The sequence below is a fragment of the Bicyclus anynana genome, chromosome 2 (genome assembly GCF_947172395.1).
Source record: "Bicyclus anynana chromosome 2, ilBicAnyn1.1, whole genome shotgun sequence".
Taxonomy (NCBI): domain Eukaryota; kingdom Metazoa; phylum Arthropoda; class Insecta; order Lepidoptera; family Nymphalidae; genus Bicyclus; species Bicyclus anynana.
Genome location: NC_069084.1, coordinates 2,973,586 through 2,995,210, shown reverse-complemented (window position 1 = coordinate 2,995,210; position 21,625 = coordinate 2,973,586). Strand labels below are relative to the sequence as shown.

The following is a 21,625-nucleotide window of genomic DNA, read 5'->3' as shown; positions in this document are numbered from 1 at the left end:
CTATACAAGTTTTAAATAATATAAGAGACTTCACATAAAATTAATTTTAAATTATGTATTGTTTAAATTTTTGCAAACATCAAAAACGCTGTCGTCGATTTTGTGACGTCACAATGTCACTAGAACAATGTAAATAAAATAAATGTAAATAAGTTTAGGTCTTACGATGTATTAATTAAAAAAATATGATAATTTATTTTCGATCTAGCAAAACGATAATGAACAGTTTAAGAACCTATAAAAAAGTCAAGTAGTCTAGTAATGCTCAAAATCACACGATAAAATAAAGCGACGCTAAGAAAAGAGGGTGGCTATCGGTGAGTAGGCCAGCTGGTCTTGTAGTGGCCGTTAAAATGAGCTAATAATCCACTCACCTTGTGCTCACACAATATCATCATCATACACGACCAACACACGATCAGTTTCAACGGATGTCCTGCCTTTAGCACTGCAGGCACTCTCACTTATTGGATCGTGAGTGAATAGCTAATTGGACGATGAACCGTTACAAGTAGTGAAATGTATTTCTCTCTTTCCAGCTCGGTGTAGCTGGTGAAAGGCTGTCTCCCTCCCGCCGCCGCTCGCTGTGGCGCGCTGGGCTCGATGATCGGGTGCGTGCGCTGCAGCTGACAGGAGCTGAACGAGATGTCCAGCAAGAAGCATTCGCCACAACCGAGTACGTAATGAAATGAATTAATGAATGAAATTATTGCTTGGCAACTTCGTTCGTAACACGATGATGCGCGCGGGGCGAGAGGCCTGTAGCGATGAATGAAAAACTCACGACTGATGCACGTCACTTCTACTTTCTTCTTCGCACACACGCATGATTACACACCCGTACAGTCTTTCCGCCCGTCGGCGTCGCCTGCATATCATGGGAGTGTTATTAACAAACTTGCCAGACTATAACGTACGTATTATTATCATCACACTATTATTATAAAGCCAAAAGTTTGTGTGTAATTGTGTACGTATGTTTGTTCCTCTTTTACGCTGCTGCTACTGAAGCAATTTCGCTGGAATTTGGAAAGGAAATAGATTTTACTCTGGATTAACACATAGGCTTTTTCTTTACTTTTCATCCCGAAAAAATCCAGGCTTCCCGCAGGATTTGTGAAAAACTGAATTCCACGCGGACGAAGTCGCAGGCGTCCGCTAGTTTTAGAATAAAATTTATTAGATAAAATAATTAAAACACAAGAAGTACAAAAAACAAAAGAAAAATCTGACCAACATAAGTGACATTGTGTATCAGTAACATTAAACAGACTGCTGTAGTGTGACACTGTGTTGCAGTTTTTATCACTTATAATGAATATGTAAATAAAATTAAAAATTAAAATTGGATTTAGTAAAAACAAAGAAATATATAAATAAATATAAATAAATGTGGAAACGGGGAGTGTTAGTTATCTGCCAAAGGCGCCTTTAACCCTACACACAACGTTCACAAGTGCGTGACTCCACTCAAGGTTCATTCTCTGCCACTCAGGGTTTATTGGTAACAATCTTGGTTGGAATTGTTAGACCTGACAGTACTTAAATACAATAATTGTGTTACAACCTTTTTACAACCGCTTCTGCATATCAAACCCGTTTTCTCCGACAAATAAATAAATAAATATTATAATAGAATACTAACCGATGAGCCTCCTTAAGAAGGCTCAGAGTCACACAGCGGGCGATGGAACGAGCAATGTTAGGAGTATCTCTGCGTGATCGAATCAGAAATGAGGCGATCCGCAGAAGAACCAAAGTCACCGACATAGCTCAACGAGTTGCGAAGCTGAAGTGGCAATGGGCGGGGCACATAGTTCGAAGAGCCGATGGACGTTAGGGTCCCAAAGTGCTGGAATGGCGACCCCGCACTAGTAAGCGCAGTGTTGGCCGACCCCCCACCAGGTGGACTGACGACATCAAGCGAGTCGCAGGGATTCGCTGGATGCAGGTGGCTCAGTATCGTGATGTTTGGAAGTCCCTACAAAAGGCCTATGTCCTGCAGTTGACGTCCATCGGCTGATATGATGATGATGATGATGATGATGATGACTAACCGATGACTGTGACTTCTTCCGCGAAAGCCAGAGTTGCGCGGCATGTTACGAGTATTGTGGTGATAAAAGCGTATGTAGTTGCTACTAGCCGACGCCTTGCGGTGTCACCCGCGTTCATGAGAATATGGGGAAAAATATAGTTACTCACAAATAACGTGGCTTTCTAGTGGTAAAATAATTTTCAAAATCGGTTCAGTAGAACCAGAGATTATCCCCTACTTAACCTTTTTTATAAAATTAGTATAGATTACCTAGGGGTTAAAAATAGTTATTTTTTAGTTTCGCTATGTTGGCCATGTTCCTAAGAATCTGGAAGTATTTTTAAAGTAGGTAAGTAGTAGACATAGGCACTCACTTTGTATTGTTACTATCTGAGTTTGGATATATTATAAATGCGAAAGGTCATTCATCGAGAGAATCGTTTGACGTACTAAGATGAGGCAGGGACGTAGTTTATTTGTTAGTATACGCTAAGAATGGATTTTGCAATAGGGGTGGATTAAGGAGGTCTAAGGGCGGGCGAAGTCGCCGGCGACAGCTAGTCCTACATAATTGTAACTTGTAAGCAGGTACGTTTCTCCTATTCTCCACCATTACTGTGAATTGAGTCATGAATTATTTAACACAATCCAGGTCGCTTTTACAAAAAAAAAATTAAGTACTTTCTCCGCCTGTAAAATTATGTTAATTCGGAAACTTAATTAAAATCCTTGAATTATTCTTTACACGCATTTTACCACTGGACACTTTAGGCTGGGTTCACACGATGTCCTTCACGATTTTTTTACAGTATACGATTTGTCGAATAAATATTTGGCATATACGTTGTAGATACATAGAACTGCTATCGTAAATCGTACACTGTTTATACGTTTAAACGAATACTTACCGGACTTGTTAAGCATATCGAATGGACGTATTTGGTTTGCACTTAGTAAAGTTCTGTCTCTCGTACACGGCACGATGTCATGCATTTAATAGATTTTTTTATCGTAATTTTTAACTGACTTCAAAAAAGGAGGAGGTTCTCAAGTTGATCGATATGTTTTTTCAAATAGATTCTTGGTTTATGTAGCCTAGATGTATATCCTTAACATTCTGTTTTGTCGGCGGCGTAACCATTACCTACCATTTAAAATATTATATTCAAAGCATTGATTTATCATAGACATCTAGGTAGGTAAGTACTATGTGTAAAGAATGAAATACGTATGAATACCCTCTGATTGTAAGTTTCGAATCGAACACCGCAAAAACGTTTAGGACGTGTGAACTGTGAACTTAGCCTCAAACTACATTGCAACCAAAACCAAACTAGGAATTCCCGAAATTTTAAATGTTAAAATTGATGATGATGTTTAAAATTATGTACAGGGCAACAGACAGTACAGTTACAAACTGTACAGTTTAAACAGGAGGTGAGTAGCTCGCATATTCTTACGCTATCTTGTGCGAAATTACATTATACTACTCCATTTTGTACCTATTACGAGAAGATAAAACCCCTATATCACAGTTAACCGATTGACCTCCACTTTAACACATAAATGAGAATGGCTGTCGATATTAATTAACTAACCACCGTTCTCGGAACACGGCCTACTTTCAAATTTAATTATTTCACATCACGGGAAATTGCGCACTATAAGCCTTTTGACCGGAGCGGGCGTATGTTGGTCCAGGCTGAGTAATATCTACTAATAGATCAATATAAGCCGTGATAGCCCAGTGGATATAACCTCTGCCTTCGATTCCGGATTCCGGAGGGTGTGGTTTCGAACCCGGTCCGAGGCATGCATCCTCCAACTTTTCAGTTGTGCATTTTAAGAGATTAAATATCACGTGTTTCAAACGGTGAAGGAAAACATCGTGAGGAAACCTGCATACCAGAAAATTTTCTTAATTCTCTGCGTATGTGAAGTCTGTCAATCCGCATTGGGCATTGGTAGACTATTGGCCTAACCGCTCTCATTCTGAAAGGAGACTCGAGCTCAGCGGTGAGCCGAATATTGATTGATAATTATAATAAGCCAATTATGAACACACTTTTGAACTCATATCGGTGCTTGTTTTTTTTTAACAAGCAGGATAGCCCTCGACTGCGTCTTCACCTGATGTTAAGTTGACGATGCTGTTTTTTTTTCATATTATATGGAAAACTATTATGTTTTAGGTTGTTTTGCGTTTCAAAGAAAAGGACGTACTTGTACATTACAGTTTTACGCTTAAAATAAAAAAAAAACCTTTCCTTCAGCGGTAAGGTAAATTTTAATCAGGTAACATTATTATTTCTCGATTAACATACTATAGATTTGTGAGAGATGGAATTTAGAGCTCTGATCCACCATGATGCTCCCGTGGGGGTTGGTGGGCTTAGGATAATAAAGTTGACTCTATAAAAAACTAATATCAGATGTTATTGATAATGATGGGAACAACGGCTTGATATGCCATCTTAGATTGCATCATCACTTACCATCAGGTGTGATTGTAAACTTGTAAAGAATAAAAAATGCTCTTCAAGGCATGCATATAATACTATCAAGTTTGTGGTGTTACTTATCTATTACCCATAACTCCGGAGTCGAGGTAACTCTAACTGAAAATGTAACCAAAATATTTTGTGAAAGCATGCAACATGTACATTCATATATATTTTCCTCAAAATTTTCAGGCTGCAAGCAAATTATTAAGCATGTAATTGTAAAACACACATCTGTTATACCATAAAATTAGTGATAAATGACACGCAAAGTTTCGTGCCCAGCCATTGTGGTAATAAAATAAAATATGGCGGCAATTTCATTAAAATACTCTGAAACTAGGCTATATAACATAACGCTTTTCCATTTAAAGGAGAACGTTTATATTTTGGCAGCAAGTTTTATTTTAAAGTATAATTTGAAGCACTAAGAATTTTATTATTTAAACGATCTTACGTTTCCTATACTGGAAAAGTAAATAATGCCGGATTACGATTAGTTTCCCTACGTTTTCCCGTACCCTTGAGGTCAATTCTCACACATGTTTGCTAAAACCTCGTGGTGACGCTGCTACTAAAGCTATTATTATTATTTTATATATATTAAACAGACGCCCGCGACTTCGTCCGCGTGTCGGACAAATCTCCTACTGTACCCTACTCCCACCCTACACCTACCCTACCATAACCCTAGTCAACCCTACCCCTACCCTATCCCTATCGTAACCCTACCCTAATCCTATGTCCGTCTCCTGGTTCTTAGCTATCTCTTCACCAATTTTTTAGCCAAATCAGTCCAGCAGTTCTTGAATTATAAATGGTGTCACACTCTGTACCAAGATTTTATTTTATAAAATTTTATAATATTTATACGTATAATTGCCGTTTTCAAAGGAATACGAGGATAGAATATATAGCCAATAGGGATGATGACAGTTTTTTAAATTGTATATAAATTAAGAATACGCTAATAGTAAAGCAATTTTGTAAAAGTAACAGGGTATCGATCATTACTTTCGGAGCCACAGGGATTTAAAAGGCCAGATTTGCGGCGCTGCCGCGGATCCCTGAAAAACGCCCCATACAAAATGGTACGCACTTATGACGTCGTAGGCAATTAGTGATCGTTAGATTTGTATGAGCGTTTAAACAAAATTACTAATATCTTTGTTATTTCTGCGTTTATGTTTATAGTTCATTTATTAAAAAATGTCACATTTAATGTAAGGAAGCTAAAACTGTATAAATTTTCATCTAATTACGATAAAATATTTTTAGTAGATTTTAAAATTTTATAATCTTATTTATTTTAAAATATCCAGTCGATCTTTGCTTTTTATGTATAAATTAGTTAACATTGACCTTATTTACCCGAATGTATCATAAAAATCAATATATTCAAACCTAGTCATCATCCCCATTGGAAAATTTCAGCTTTCGCTACTAATGAGTCTGGATAGTTTCAGTTTTATCTAGTATTTATTGCAACATAACTGAACATTTAGAGTAAGTTGGTATATCCAGCTTTTTCAATTAACACCTAGTAACGCAGATGAAAAAAAATACCAGCAGGAATTTCAGTCGAAAAAACATAGCTCAGGCGTGTTTTTAGAACACCTTTGCACGAGAACTTTGAACAGAGGCGGAATACAACTACCGGTTTTTACAACCGCGCGTATTTTTAAAATGAGATTTAGAATGGTGGAAATATTTAGTAAGTTTTCCATGTTTGTAATGTTTGATTTGAAAATACTTCAACGGATTTGGAGAGGACTGAAGTAAGAATGGTTAGTTTAGGCTTACAACAAAATAATTGTCGTTTTGATGTATGAACAGTCCGTGGCGCAGTGGTATGCGCTGTAGATTTACAAGACACAGGTCCTGGGTTCAATCCCCCGCTGGGCCGATTGAGATTTTCTTAATTGGTCCAGGTCTGACTGGGGGACGCTTCGGTCGTGGATAGTTACCACCCTACCGACGAAAACGCGATTTAGCGTTCCGGTACGTTGTAGTCTAGAAACCTAATATAAGTTAGCCCGCTTACATCTAAGATTGCATCATCACTAACCATCAGGTGTGATTTTAGCTAGCTGTAGGCTAACTTGTAAAGAATAAAAACTTCAATATTTTTACAATATGTCTACCTACCTACTCTATGAAGTACGAATAGGAAATAGCTTGCTACGACTAGCTATTATTAAATTACGTCATCAGCCTGATGAGTCTAAAGTCCAAATCCTTACTACAAGTCCCAGTAGCCTCCACTGTGGTTTCCCGTCAAAACGCATAGGTTCTAATAATTTTTCGCTTTTAAGAAAGATAGAGTGGGCGCGTTATGAGTATTTTCGTAAAGAAATTAAGTTTGCGTAATAACTACCTTCTAATCACAACTCGGGGCAAAAGGCGTTACTGTCACTAAAAAGAGGATCGCGGAAGAGGAGGATGTTTCAGTATTCTGTAGAGGTATTTGTTTTTGTGCAATGAGGCGAAGCCGATTACCCAATAGACAAGACGAGTGCTACAATCACTAATTACATGCAGTGGAAGGATAGGATACGAAGGAAGCCTGAATTTTTGTAGCCAATAACATGGAACTATATAAGAATTGTAACTATATAAGGAGCTATATATGGAACTATATAAGAGTTGTAAAAAAATAATTGTAGCACGGTTTACCCGTGTGTAATGAACATTACCAAATGAGTGGTAGGAATGAATAGCTTTGTGATATGGTTTGAGATTTTATATTGAGTACATTGATTGATGAGAGGAGAAAACATCGTAAAGAACTGAATAGCACGACAGAACTCGAATTTTATATAGGCTTATCACTGAACTAATGACGCAGTATTGCAGCATACCTCAGGCTATTTTGTTACCATAAAAACATTTTGATTAAAAAGCTTGCATCCAGCTCTCTTTTACAAAAAAAAAATGCACTCACTCGCGCTGACATGCGGAAGTGTTAAAAAATTCAAGTGTTGAGAAATACTTACTTCCGTTATAAATTTTATTGGAATTTTTGAGTGATCATGTTTCCTACTGGGCTTGGACGACTACTTTAATAATTAAAGATTAAAATTCCCTGATTTTCATGAATTTATCAAGAATGACGGCTTTAATGGCAGAAATTTAACACTTACCATCACGTGGCTATCTTGTTATTCCATCAGCTATAACTATATTAATAAAATATTATAAACGGGTAAGTTAAGAGGAGAAAAATATATCGTTATTAAAAAAATAAAAAACGACACAATAATTTTTCATATGCCTAAATCTATCTAATTTTAAAACTTACGAGTACGTTATGGATTTTTTTAATTATATTCAAAAGTTAAGCGTGAAATATTATAAACGGGTATTTTTTTTATTCTTTACAAGTTAGCCCTTGACTACAATCTCACCTGATGATGCAGTCTAAGATGGAAGCGGGCTAACTTGTTAGGAGAAGGATGAAAATCCACACTCCTTTCGGTTTCTACACGACATCGTACCGGAACGCTAAATCGCTTGGCGGTACGTCTTTGTCGGTAGGGTGGTAACTAGCCACGGCCTCCCACCAGCCAGACCTGGACCAATTAAGAAAACCTCAATCGGCCCAGCCGGGGATCGAACCCAGGACCTCTGTCTTGTAAATCCACCGCGCATACCACTGCGCCAAAAGGGAGGCCGTCAAAGGTTTAGAGCAGAAAAATATATCGTTATTAAAAAAATAAAAAACCACATAATATTTTTTCGTATGCCTAAATCTATCTAATTTAAAATGTTATGGCTTTTTCTAAATTATATTCAAAAATAAGCGTGATATAAAATGTCTACATTTTAAGAAAAATTTACGCTTAAAACTTTCACGCGTTGAAAAGCATTCACGGAGCAAGGCATTAAAATTCATGAATTAAGCATTTCAAGTAGGTACGTAGAAAAAGCAGGCTGAAATACTTTTCTCTTGGTTGCATAAAATTTCTACATTATACAAGTTATAATAGGATTATAGGTAGCTTTCGATTTTTGGCTTTATCTATTGTAGACATTTTTCTTTTTTAACCGACTTCATAAAAATGCAGGAGTTTCTCAATTCGACGCGTATGTTTTTTATATGTTTGTTACATAAATTCATCATTTATTAACCAATTTAGAAAATTATTTTTTATTTGAAAGATATTTGGGCAATCTCTTTCACATATTTGATTTTTACACATTAAAATCTAAAAAGATTTTGCGATTTTTTTGTAGGTACTCCTGACAAAAGTTGGTTGGTTAAGTAGTTAAAATTTGACAGCGTAATAAACGAACAGACATACCGACTTTTGCATTTTTAAATGTAAGTTTGTATAAAATTGCGTTTGACCAAAGGGTAATTTTCTTATATGAATGTAAACAATGAAATATACCTTCTAATCATTAAATCGTTAAAAGTTATTTGAAAAAGCATGTGTAACAAATTATCCAAATTCTAAATTCAGTAGCAGATATAAGAGACTCTAGCATATTCGTAAAAACCGTAGGTAGGTACCTCTACCTACTTTTACAAAAAAAAGAAAATAGGAATGAAAACCACAGAGTTGCATGTAGATATTGATGTTCTCTTTGAATTTTTCGCTATGCCAGGTGGTGGAAATAAAATTAAATTCACGTTCTCGTAGGTAGACTTTTAACATACCTACTAACGTAAATAGTCCGTGTTACTCGCTGATAAAGTAACTTTCCATTAGTGTATGAATTTTTAAAATCATTCCAGTAGTTCCTCTTTATGATTTTGTTTAGAATTAGAAGCAAATAAATAAATTCGAATATAATAAGGACCACAATCAAAACTAAACGTCCTCTAAAAATTGAACATCTATATTAAAAAAAAAACGAACTCCACGCGCTGCCAGTGTAGTACTTAAGTTACAAAATAAAAAAAATTTTGGAGAGATAAATTCAATCATACTTGAAAAGAAAATGGTAAATCATTTTCCGACATCGCTTTCGCATAAGATTATCCGTTTGCGGATTTTATGCAAACAGACCAGTGTCGTAATGTCTTATTTATTTTCTTTAAAAGGAAAGTTTTATAACTTAATGCGGGTACCTAGATTCCCAAAAAACAAGAAAGAAAGAAAGAATTATCCTTTCTATATTGTTAAGTGTTTCACGTGCTATAGAAATTCATGATAATTGTTATGGTTGCTATACCACTTAAATTTTACTACAAACACAAAGTACAAAGATAAATGGGACCTTAGAGAAATGTTCGTAACGTACTTTAAACTTGAAGGAAGTAAATTAGGTGATGACAGTTTTTATGGAGAGACTTTATGGAGATCTATAATATCTCACGACTCTTTTGTTAGCCAGATCCAGAAAATATAATAAGAATTTTCCAAAGGAATAGTCGTAGCTAACAACTAATTCGTCATCATCTTTTTTGCTTTTTTTGCATCAGTCGATGGATGTCCAATGCTGGACACAGTCCTCTTGTTACGAATTCCAAACACCATGCAATATTCAGCGGCTCCCTGTTACCTATTTGATAGGTTCTCAGCTAAAACTACGCTTTCTGGTGGTTCTAAAAATTCTGAAAATTGTTTTTTAAACATAAATTTGTGTCTTTTATCCGTAAAAATACTATCAACCCGCTTGTAAATTGTATTATAAATAATAAAGGCCCATTTTGGGACATGTCCTTTATAATATTTGAAATTTCTTGGAGACCAAGTATTATATTTTTCCAAGCATCGAAACAAACATGGAACCATTTGAGAGTAAATTTAAGTAAATAAACCCTTATTTACTCAAACCTTTGATCTAAATCCGTTATCTATTCCCGGATCGAGTGGTTTTGTTTGCTCTAATTGTGTTACAGAGAGAAATATACGGTAATCAAGGGATTTCCGCCGGATTTCGGGCACTTTGATTTTATTACTTTCCAAATATTCAGCATGGAGTTCAAATAACTTGATTAAATGAGTTCAAACCATTTATTTCGGAACTTTGTCGACCCTTGGACCTATTCATTGTGGTTTTTTATATTGACCTATCCACAAAAGTTTACATAATTCAACGTTCTTTGAGCGTCAAACTTAAGATCAATCCGCGACTTTGAGCCACATAAACGTAGTTTATGTGGTTTAGCCCCGATATAAAAAAGAAGGGTGTCTTAGCTTAGTAAGTTTGTCTGTATATTTATGTAACTGTAACTTCTTTCATTTAAGTCATTAAAATTTATCTAAATTGACAAGGTATTTTAAGCATGTTTAATTTTTACTTGTTACTAAATTCCGAAGCCATTGACTATAATCCTACTTCCTACTAATATTATAAACGTCAAAGTTTGTTTGGATGTTTGTTACTCTTTAAAGCCGCAAGTAATGTACCGATTTGGCTGAAATTTAGAATGGAAATAGATTTTATTCTTGATTAAAACATAGGCTACTTTTCATCCCGAAAAAATCCATGTTGCCCGCGGGATCTGAGTTCCAGACGGACGAAGTCGCGGGCGTCCGCTAGTTATGTATAAAGTGTATGTATATACGTTATATGTATATCTATCGAATTCGGCGAACAAGGTAAACAGTTACGGCACGCGGGAGAAGACAGTAGTAATAGTTAGTTGACAAAAAATAAAGATTAAACTTGATCTTAAAGCTTAAGAATTTGTAGAAAAATAATATAAAGATTATCTTTGAAAAGCTTTACCACGATAAATGGTAGCTCATTTTCAGGTGTTAAACAGTAATAAAAATAAATGGAGTATTTGTGGGAAGTTTGAAAGCCCTGTTAAGCCTGATCGTTAACGATTACTTAGCTTAACACTTTCAAGTTTACATTAGAGTTAAAATGAATCTGTTAATTTCGTAAACAAAAAGTTGTTTGTGCTGATGTTTCGGAAAAGCAGCTTGAAGATTAATTACTACACAATTTTCCCCAAATTGGTAGTATGACTACCTTTGACAAGCTTCGCTTTGACAATACCGCAACCAACCAATCACAAGAAAGCTATCTGCGGCGAACAGAACAGAACCGGCGAAAACATAAATCAATATTAACTGTTATGACGTATGAGGTTTTAAGCATAAGCCTCAGGTTAAAGAGTATCTACAAGGAAAATGGTATAGGGCGTGTACCTTGTCTGCCCTGTCCTCCCTTGCCCTGCATAATGTTACTCTGCTTTAAGTAATTACGGGTTTCCACGTAATATTAGGAGAACTTGTTCCTTCAAAATGTAATTCAAAACTTAATCTCATTCATTAAAGCTCCAACTCATGCAAAAATCCATGTCAACCTCAGGCTCAAACTCTCAAACTTGAAAATGAAACTCAAACTCAAAAAACTAAAACTGAAAACTAAAAACTGATAACTCAGACGTAAATACAAATCTCACACGCTTATGAGAGCAGTGATAGTCCAGTGGATATGACCTCTGCCTCCGTTTCCAGAGGGTGTGGGTTCGAATACGGTCCGGGGGATGCACCTCCAACTTTTCAGTTGTGTGCATTTAAGAAATTAAATGTCACGTGTCTCAAACGGTGAAGGAAAAACATCGTAAGGAAACCTGCAAACTAGAGAATTTTCTAAATTCTCTGCGCGTGTAGAGTCTGCCAATCCGCATTGGGCCAGCGTGGTAGACTATTGACCTAAACCCTCTCATTCTCAGTAGAGACTTGAGTTTAGCTGTGAGCCGAATATGGGTTGATAATAATGAGCAGTTATGGTTGTTGCTGTATAGTTAAGTTTTGTTATGGTTGCAGAACGTTCAGAAGCGCTGAGCGGACGGCTGTCGAAGTCGGCGTCAGAGCTATCCTGCTCGTCGCCGATACAAGCAGCGCCCCCTCGTGCAAGATCCGCTCACCACCACGCACCGTTGTCCGTCGTACATCGGACGCAGCACTTCTTTAATAACTTGAAGGTAATTTGTTTGTATCTCTACAATTTTCACCAATACATTAGGTAGGTACTATCATATCTTTTAGGATCGGGACGTGCGGAGCGCGTTAGTCGAATTTCAGAGAACGACTGATGAGAAACTGACAAAGTATCTTTACAAGAATTAAGACCACTTTATAACATCAATGCCCTGCCCTTATTAATTCAAAATCGATTTAACATGAAAACAATTTAATTTAGCTAATAACTTTTGCATAAAAGTATCTTTATTAATAAATATTTTATATCGTTTTCAAGTTTGTTATGTTGCACTATTGCACGTGTGCAAAAACAAAGCTGATTCAAATCCTGAGCTTCAATGTATTCTAAGCCCTGTAAGCTATAGAATTTGGCATTTATAAGTATATATTATAACTGAGAGTGTATATAGTATACAGACATAGTCACTGTTAATTGGTGGTTTGATGTGTTAAATTGAAGAATCTTCAATGAAGATGAACATGTCCTAAGGGCCAAACATTAATTAGAGCGCATGCTCTGCGCCTCTCGGGGTCAGTTGTCGTGTTGATTGAGGTCCTTGGACATATTTATGGTTGTGAAACGTGCATAAAGTGTGTTCCTAAATCCTTTGAATTCGTCAGTTTTTTTTTTCTTTTTTTCGTGATGAGTGCCGATGGCTCCATGTGGGACCACTACGGCGACACCGGGGGGTTTGGTCGAGCGCAGATGAGACCCGAAGGGTGAAATAAAGATAGAGGACGGAACGACTCTTTCCTCGAACACGGACCTCGGCTTAGAGGGCCATTCGGGAGGGGGTAACTGTGAATGTTTCGGGTAAAACCATAGGATGCATAATAGTTTGTGAAACATTAAAGTATTTTGTTAAAATAACATTTAATTTTAAATAATTTGTTGTTTGCCTGCAGTGAATTGGTTTCATTTGTGAATTAGGAAAACTGATGATATTGAAAAATTAATTACTCCATCCGATAACATAAAATCAGATAACAATATAATATGAACGTTCATTTTGAACTATAAATATACAATTATATTTCTACCATCGGTATAGAATAGTTAGATAAGGGCGGCGCTACTCGTACATTTAATATCGCTTTAAAATGTATTCTGTGCTATATATTTCTACATTGTAAACTTAAAATTAAAGCTGTAAGAATATCAAGAGCCGATGGACGTTGGGGTCCCAAAGTGCTAAAATGGCGACCCCGCACTAGTAAGCGCAGTGTTGGTCGACCCCCCACCAGGTGGACTGACGATATCAAGCGAGTCGCAGGGATTCGCTGGATGCAGGTGACTCAGTATCGTGACGTTTGGAAATCCCTACAAAAGGCCTATGTCCTGCAGTGGACGTCCATCGGCTGATATGATGATGATGATGATAAAGATTATCAAACGCTCCCAGTCAGTCCACACTAATTCACTAATTTTATTTAGTGTCACAAAACTCAAACACAACGAACCTGATGTCAACATTTTTTTTAAAAAAACGGACCCGATTTTTAACTGAGAACCGAATAAAGCCTCGGCTAAAAATAGCTACAGCAAAAAACAGTAATAATGCAGTAAAAAGTTGCAAATAACAACATAGCGACGTTGAGGTCGTAAATTACTTTTCTTAGACGCGACAGAATAGAAAAACATACGACCTTGAAACTTTTCTCGTTTCGATTATACTAGCTGTCGCCTGCAAGTTCGCGCGCAGAAATATGGAAATTTTTGCTAGCATTTTCCCCATCATCAATCATAAAATCCCGTTTAGAAGTTTCAAAGAATATAAACAAGGATACGTCCTCGTAGATGCAAGCAAGACAAAAACTTCAATACTACAGAGGTTTATATACGACTACATATTTTGCTTTTTTTATCTGTCTTGTTAGGAGTAGGATGAAAATCACCCTACACAAGTTTAAGTTTCTACACGACATCGTACCGGAACGCTAAGTCGCTTGGCGGTACGTCTTTGCCGGTAACTAGCCAGACCAGGATCAATTAAAAAAACTGCCATTGCAGCTTTGCGGATTTAAGATTGGGTCTGAAATCGCAATCAGCGCCTGCATTCTGTAAAGTTACTTTTTATAGGCGAATATTATTATAAATCGACGAGTATAATTATAAAATATTGGAATATACCCCTGATGTTAATGATACACCGACAAACACTCAAAGTCAAACTCAAAAACACTCTCTTTTTCACTTCAATGGTTAAAACAAGCAATGTAATAAATTATTTACTCGACAAATTAAAAGTTTATAAAGAAAAGTTGTCTTGCTTTCAAACTTTCCCGGTCGGAAACAAAAACAAAAGATAAAAGATTATGGATAACCAGCGCTCTACATTTTATGATGACCGTTAAAACGGATCAAGGCATAAAGAAAGCTATTAATAAACGTTGTAAGAAGATAATCCTCTTACCATCGAGGAAAACAGATTAATGTTTTCCACCCATGACTTTAGAAAAACGTTACATACCGTAATACACAGTTCTAGTTTATTAGTTTTCACTTTTTTTTTATTTTTAAAATTCGTCCGCGTGGAATTTAGTTTTTTACAAATCCCCCGGGACCCATGGATTTTTCCGGTATAAAAAGTAGCCCATGTGTTAATCCATGCTATAATATTTATATCTCAATACCAAATTTCAGTTGATTCGGTTTAGTAGTCGAGGCGTGAAAGAGTAACAAACATACATATCATCAAAATCATCAGTTTTCTCAAATTTTGAGAAACCATGGATTTTTTCAGGAAAAAAAGTAGCCTATGTGCTAATCCAGAGTAAAATCTATTTCCATTCCAAATTTCAGCCGAATCGCTTCAGTAGTAGCGATCCAAACAAACATCCAAACATCCATATAAACTTTCGCGTTTATAATATTAGAAGGACTGGCAGACGTCCCTCGGTTTCTCCCGTACAGTTCTTGTTCCTTTAAGAATACGGAAATAAATATAACGTATGCCACTTACAAACGACGTGCCTTTTTGTTAGAGCAAGGGCATACGATGCGTTCGGTGTTGCGGCGCCGGAGCGGTGTCGCTGCGTCGTCTTACATAAAAATATCTGTGGCATGTCACACGATGCGCTCCGGCGCCGCACCGGACTTTCAACCACCGAGACGAGGCGGGGAGGGGTGAATGCGTTGCGACGTCGGAGCGGCACCGCTCAGTCGTTTATGCGTCACAACATTACTTTATTAACAGACTGTCAAACGCTGCTACGGCGCCGCTGCGATATACCAACGTTGTGGCGCCGCACCGCTCGTGTGCCCGCTGATACGGTGAAATCTTTGCGATGCGGCGCCGCAACGCATGGTGTGCCCCCATTAGTAAAAGAATTTTCAAGAATGATTCATTAGATAACAAAATTACCCCTACAACACTACAAACTTTACCTCTGTATAATATTAGCTTAGACAAACTCTGTTAAAGCTTTATCAATTAAATAAATCCAGCCCGTTGTGCGGCTTTTGACCAATCAACCGATCGATGGTCAGGGCTCCAGTGAGAGAAATCTCCTCATAATACGCATTGTCTCAAAGATTAATTACTGGATTAATCAATTTATACAATGATTGAATGATGAGAGCCGTGATAGCCCAGTGGATATGACCTCTGCCTCCGATTCCGAATCCGGTTCGGGGCATGCACCTCCAACTTTTCAGTTGTGTGCATTTAAAAAAATTAAATATCACGTGTGTCAATTGGTGAAGGAAAACATCGTGAGGAAACCTGCATACCAGAGAATTATCTTAATTCTCTGCGTGTGTGAAGTCTGCCAAACCGCGTTGGGCCAGCGTGGTGGACTATTGGCCTAACCCCTCTCATTCTGAGAGGAGACTCGAGCTCAGCAGTGAGCCGAATATGGGTTGATGACGACGATACAATGATTCATTTACTCTTGCGAAAGCTTCTCAAAGTGTTAATAGCTTTTCGCTTTAAGGCCATTGACTGAAACTCCTATCGGAACTAACTATTTTCGTAAGCAAGGGCCAAGTATTGTGATACAATTATTATTCAACTTTCACTAGATTATCGTAACTAACACCACCAACTCCCCCACTCCGGGGTGAGACTGACTTTTTTATAGAAGAAAGAAAACTTAATATCCCATAGACTGACCTACGATTCGAACTTAAGACCTCGTGTTGAACCAACAAGGATTTTCAATATATTTTATATTCATTGTAGAGTCGCTGGCAACGCAGTAGGAGTAGAGAGAGATGCCCGGCCGGTACTATACTGTCGCTGGCGCCGGGCCATGACAGCAGCGGTACTGAGTATGCAGCAGACCAGAGCTCCGAGCATAGTACGCCGGCCACATCACCACGAAGAGGAAAGAAAGGTACTTATATTGATTGGATTGTTTGATTTAGATCTATGACGATATCACGGGCCCGTTACACACTGCTATAGTGGTGTGGGAAGTAGGCAGAGATGTTGTGCTACCGCATCTCATGCCGCTCGTCTTGCCCACTGGCACCGCTCCCAATTTTACCGATTTTGACCGCGCGTTCATAAATCGTCTACGTGTATCCGTATTAACGGATACGACAAAAAACTATGCTTTGTTCACACATAGGCACCGTATAACTTTCAACGTATTACGTATCCGTCATTACTGGATACGTTGTTTAAAAGCAAATTCGCAGTATACCGCCGCTATTCTACCAGGATGGACGTCGTCATGTCTATCTGGTAAAATTGTACGGAAACATTTCGGATACGTATTCCGTTTCTTAACTGTATATACTGAATATTGTACCATATATGTGGAGTCGCTCAGCGCCTTCGATGAAAAAAAAACGTAGGTATCTAATAAAACGGACCAGTAAAACCGAGACCATGGGTGAACGGGCTGTGAAAGTACAGGCTGTCTTTATTTGTTATTTGTGTAGAGCAGTGTGTGGATAGACAGAGCTAAATCGCGGCTACTGCTGAATGGAGACCCTTTTACAATCACTTCACGCCAGTTATTACAAGTTATTTTGTCGTTCAATTTTCTTCCATATCTATGATGTGTATCTTAAAATAAACACCACTGTCTTTTTTATTTTTACTTTGACAAGCAAGCTGAGAGCTCTTTGACAGACCTTGTTCGGGGTAAAGAAACATATTTCGTAGCATTTCATGTAATCACCGTGGTAGTGAGAAAAATTCCGAGTGTAGGGTTAAGGGTTTTTCACAACACATAAAGACTCAACTTCTCTGTTCGTGTTGCTTTCCTTGCCCATCCATACATGCGGTAGAACCTCTAGAGCAGCTTTGGATACCTGAAGAATCTTGGATATTTGCTGCAGTTCGAGTAAGGCCTAGGTCTGAAGGTTACAGAAAAACATTGCTGGTATGCCTCTCGCACCTATACGTCTAACGCATATAAAATAATCACATGGCCATTTTTAATTAATTTTAGGTGATAATATTTATATTTTGATTAAGAATATCTTGAGAATCTGAGTTTATTTGTCATTAAAATATGTTTTAATAGTAAAACGGTATAACATTAAAAGATAACATTTGTTCTTATAGGAGGAAGCACGCTCTCTTCCTGAATGGTTCTAATATTTTAGTAATATAAATGATGGAATTTCCCGAATTCCTGTAAAAATACACTTCATTCTAATTAAGGAAACATAACAAGAAAAGGAAAAGATATTTAAGGATAAAAAATATACGTATACGGGCTAGCAACATTAAAAACAAATAAAAAGACGGAAATTAGGTATAAACTTCCTTTTTAAACTTCGAAGCTATGAGTTCGAAAAGTTCATTATAATAAATAGGTGTTTTTTGTCAGCTTGAAAACAAAGTTTGTTCGTAATTGAGAACGTAGTCTTCGAGTAAGAAATTTAAGATGCGGTTTTCCAGTACTTAGAGGGAAGTTTTATAAAGTTGAGGATAATTGTAAAACAAACAAGCTTATATTTCAAGGAAATCTTAGTTAAGTTTTTCGATCATGTTTCAAATCACGGAAATAATAATTCTTAGAGCTTTAGCATTGCAATCCATCGTCGGATAACCTTTCAGTTCACTTTGATTTGAAGTCATCTTGATTTTTTGCCTATCTATCGCTTAATAATACTCACGATTTAGTCACACATATTATACAAATAAATACAGATAGATTTAGTCACACAGCTAAATAATGCGCTCATTTTTGAAATGGATTTCAAAACACGTATATCGATGACTAGCTGTAAAAATACCTTCTAATATTTTAGGTCTCACTGAAACTTATCCTGTAACAATGGTCGCCCAGTCATTTTTGAAACTATGTAAATTAATTTCACATTCAACTTGACGATATTCGACTGATGGAACCTCCGTGGCAAATAAAAAAACCTAAGGCGTTCGAAAGAATCTCTTGGTCGGCGAAACTCATCTATAACCGGACTCAGATTAGAGCAAAGTGTCATAATAAGACGTAATGAAAGAGCTTTATGGGATAGTCCTAGCTGAGCTTGCGAAGTAAGTAAGCAGGTAATTTACTATTCAAGTAAAAAGATGCAAGGAATTCTAGCTTCTATATTCATAGTCTTTGAGGTGTCTTTCCAATTGACACATAATATAAAACGTCATTCTCCTTTGTTACCCGGCCATGCGAACGATTCAGTTTTTAACTTGCAATTCATTACGCAACGCTCGCTGTTGATTTTGCTTTGTAGTAAAGGGGAACGGGTAGGGGTGAGGGATCAAGAGGTCACCATTCATATTGCCGAAGGAGGGTACAAACGAAATACAATTGTAACACTAAGGCCATCTAACGAAGGTTTGGTGAAGCTATAGTCATGCAGTACAGCCCTAGATGGCGTTAACGTTCGTTTGATAGTTGCGCCATCTGGTGAAGTAACAATTAATTGTTTCCTACATTAGTATTTTAGGTCGGTGTAGGTTCTGAAAAAAGGTAAACTTCAAAGTTACCACTGCCATCTTGTAAAGATACTGGAAACTACGCGTGCTTTCTTAGTATAAACCTATATTCAATGTACTCTATGGTATAAACCCATAAACAAAGATCACATGAAAACAAGTCGGTCAGATGCCGAGTGTACATTCAAGTCGTAGCAGCACTGGCAAATTTTTCATACCTACTTAATATTTACATCAGAGGAGGAGGATAAAGAAAATTTCAAAGAGAACAAGAAAACGACATAAAATTACTTACATTCATTTTGGTGAATCAACACTGAGAATGGGTTTACCGTTTAGCTTACATGTTTAGTTAATGTCCGCGTCTATGGCTAATCGCCCTTAGATCTCTATCTGGCCTTGTCGCAAAATTCTTTCTTAGCGGACGTCCACTAATATTAAAAACCACCTTCCTGCTAAATTTCATCTTTGAGCGTCAAGAGGTTTTCGATATGATGAGTGACCTTTCGCGAAGAAATTAAATATCACGTGTCTCAAACGTTGACGGTAACACATCGTGAGGAAGCCTATAACCTGAGAATTTTCTTAATTCTTTAAGCGTGTTAAGTCTGCCAATCCGCATTGGGCCAGCTTTGGCTAGGTGCACTAAGGCCTAACCCCTCTCGTTCGGAGAGGAGACTCGTGCTCAATAGTGAGCCGAATATGGGTTGTTAATGTTGATGATGATAATGGTATGTAACAATTGTATCAGTTGTTTTTTAATAAATGTTGACGAACAGTTAGGCCAATGTTACGTTGAAATCGCTTATCGCCTACAAAGCACATTGCCGGGCACAGTCACTAGAAACACGTCTAGGCATATTGTCACATAGGCTTTTATATCTTTAATCAGGACAGTAGCACAGCAATGCTGCTTGGCAGCAAATTTAAGAATGGCGCTAGTAATTCCGGACGAAGTATGTCGCAAAGATCCTATATAAATGAGTTGAAGATTAGGTACTTCATCATCATCATATCAGCCAATGGACGTCCACTGCAGGACATAGGCCTTTTGTAGGGACTTCCAAACATCACGATACTGAGCCCCCTGCATCCAGCGAATCCCTGCGACTCGCTTGATGTCGTCAGTCCACCTGGTGGGGGGTCGGCCAACTCTGCGCTTACTAGTGCGGAGTCGCCATTCCAGCACTTTGGGACCCCAACGTCCATCGGCTATGAGGCCCAAGTAGCCGTCGGGGTTGGCAGCGGAATCTCTGCCGGAGATTCTTAACACCCCTTGCCCCGCCGTTACCATAACCGCTGCCAGAGTCAGGAATAGCGGGGCTGCCGGGGACTAGGGGCTGTGTTGTGTTTGTTCTTTCCATATAAAGTTTTGCCCGATACTGACCACGCTGGGCATGTGGGTTGGTCAGCGCAGTGTAAGATCACTCGCGCCGGTGTCGCTGCTGCCCGACACCGGCCTGAGGCATTTCGTAATCTAGCCTGTGGGAATGGATATACCGCCATTCGTCGGTCGCCAGAGCCTCGTCGGTCCATCTGCAGGGTGCACCACGAGCAGGTGAGGTTGGCAGTTGGGGAGACTGACTGGTACTAGCCTCCCCCTTACAGCCCTAACTTACCAGAAAAATATTAATTCAACCACATAAATATTTATGTTAGAAGGAACCAAAATACTCCGAAGAGGCAGCAAAGAAAAACTAATAAAGTTGATAAAGTTACAGTAATTTGTCGGCACGTCAGGGCGGTTACGCACTGCGGCCGATCCGATTCCATGAAAATGTCGGACTGAATTCAGTTATTACACGTACTGATCCGATCTCCCTGATCTGACATCTTTGGAAGATCTTTGGCATATCTACCGCTCTGCTGTCTAATAACATAAATATGTCTGACTTGGATTCAAGGCACGTCTGAGGTATTTATTTTAGCAGACTGAGAAGTGATTACAAAAATAATAAAACTAATGTCGAACAAAGGTTATGATTCACAACATTTGTCAGGGCAACTTAATTTACAAATCAAACTGTAACCAAAATAAGCCCCTAGAATGGCAGAGAATGACCTTGAGTGAAGTCACGCACTTGTGAACGTTGTATGTAGGGTTAAAGGATCCTTTGACTGTTAACAAACACTCCCCTTTTCCACTCAAGTCACTCTCCCCGTCTATCTCAAGTAACCCATAAAGAATTACTCAACAAAAGATGTGGACGGCTCGAACGCCACGAGCACACTGAAGCCGTCCATACCGCAAGTCGTTGCAACGCGGCGATAATATTTATTTGTTTGAAGTAGTCATTAATCCCAATTCATTAAGTTTCAAATAGGTTTATA

At 37.9% G+C, this 21,625-nt stretch overlaps 1 protein-coding gene across 3 annotated transcripts in view; it reads left to right on the top strand.

Annotated features, from left to right (window-relative positions):
* Positions 1-554: 554 nt before the first annotated feature.
* Positions 555-21,625, top strand: part of LOC112045501 (multiple C2 and transmembrane domain-containing protein) — an 86,458-nt gene continuing 65,387 nt past the window's right edge. For 2 of the 3 annotated variants that reach the window (XM_052884730.1, XM_052884729.1), the window contains exons 1-3: positions 555-676; positions 12,276-12,433; positions 16,616-16,769. In XM_052884730.1, coding sequence (XP_052740690.1) covers positions 646-676; positions 12,276-12,433; positions 16,616-16,769 — 343 coding nt within the window. In that variant the 5' untranslated portion in view covers positions 555-645. The remainder of the gene's footprint in view (positions 677-12,275; positions 12,434-16,615; positions 16,770-21,625) is intronic. The other variant, XM_052884734.1, reaches the window with a different exon arrangement.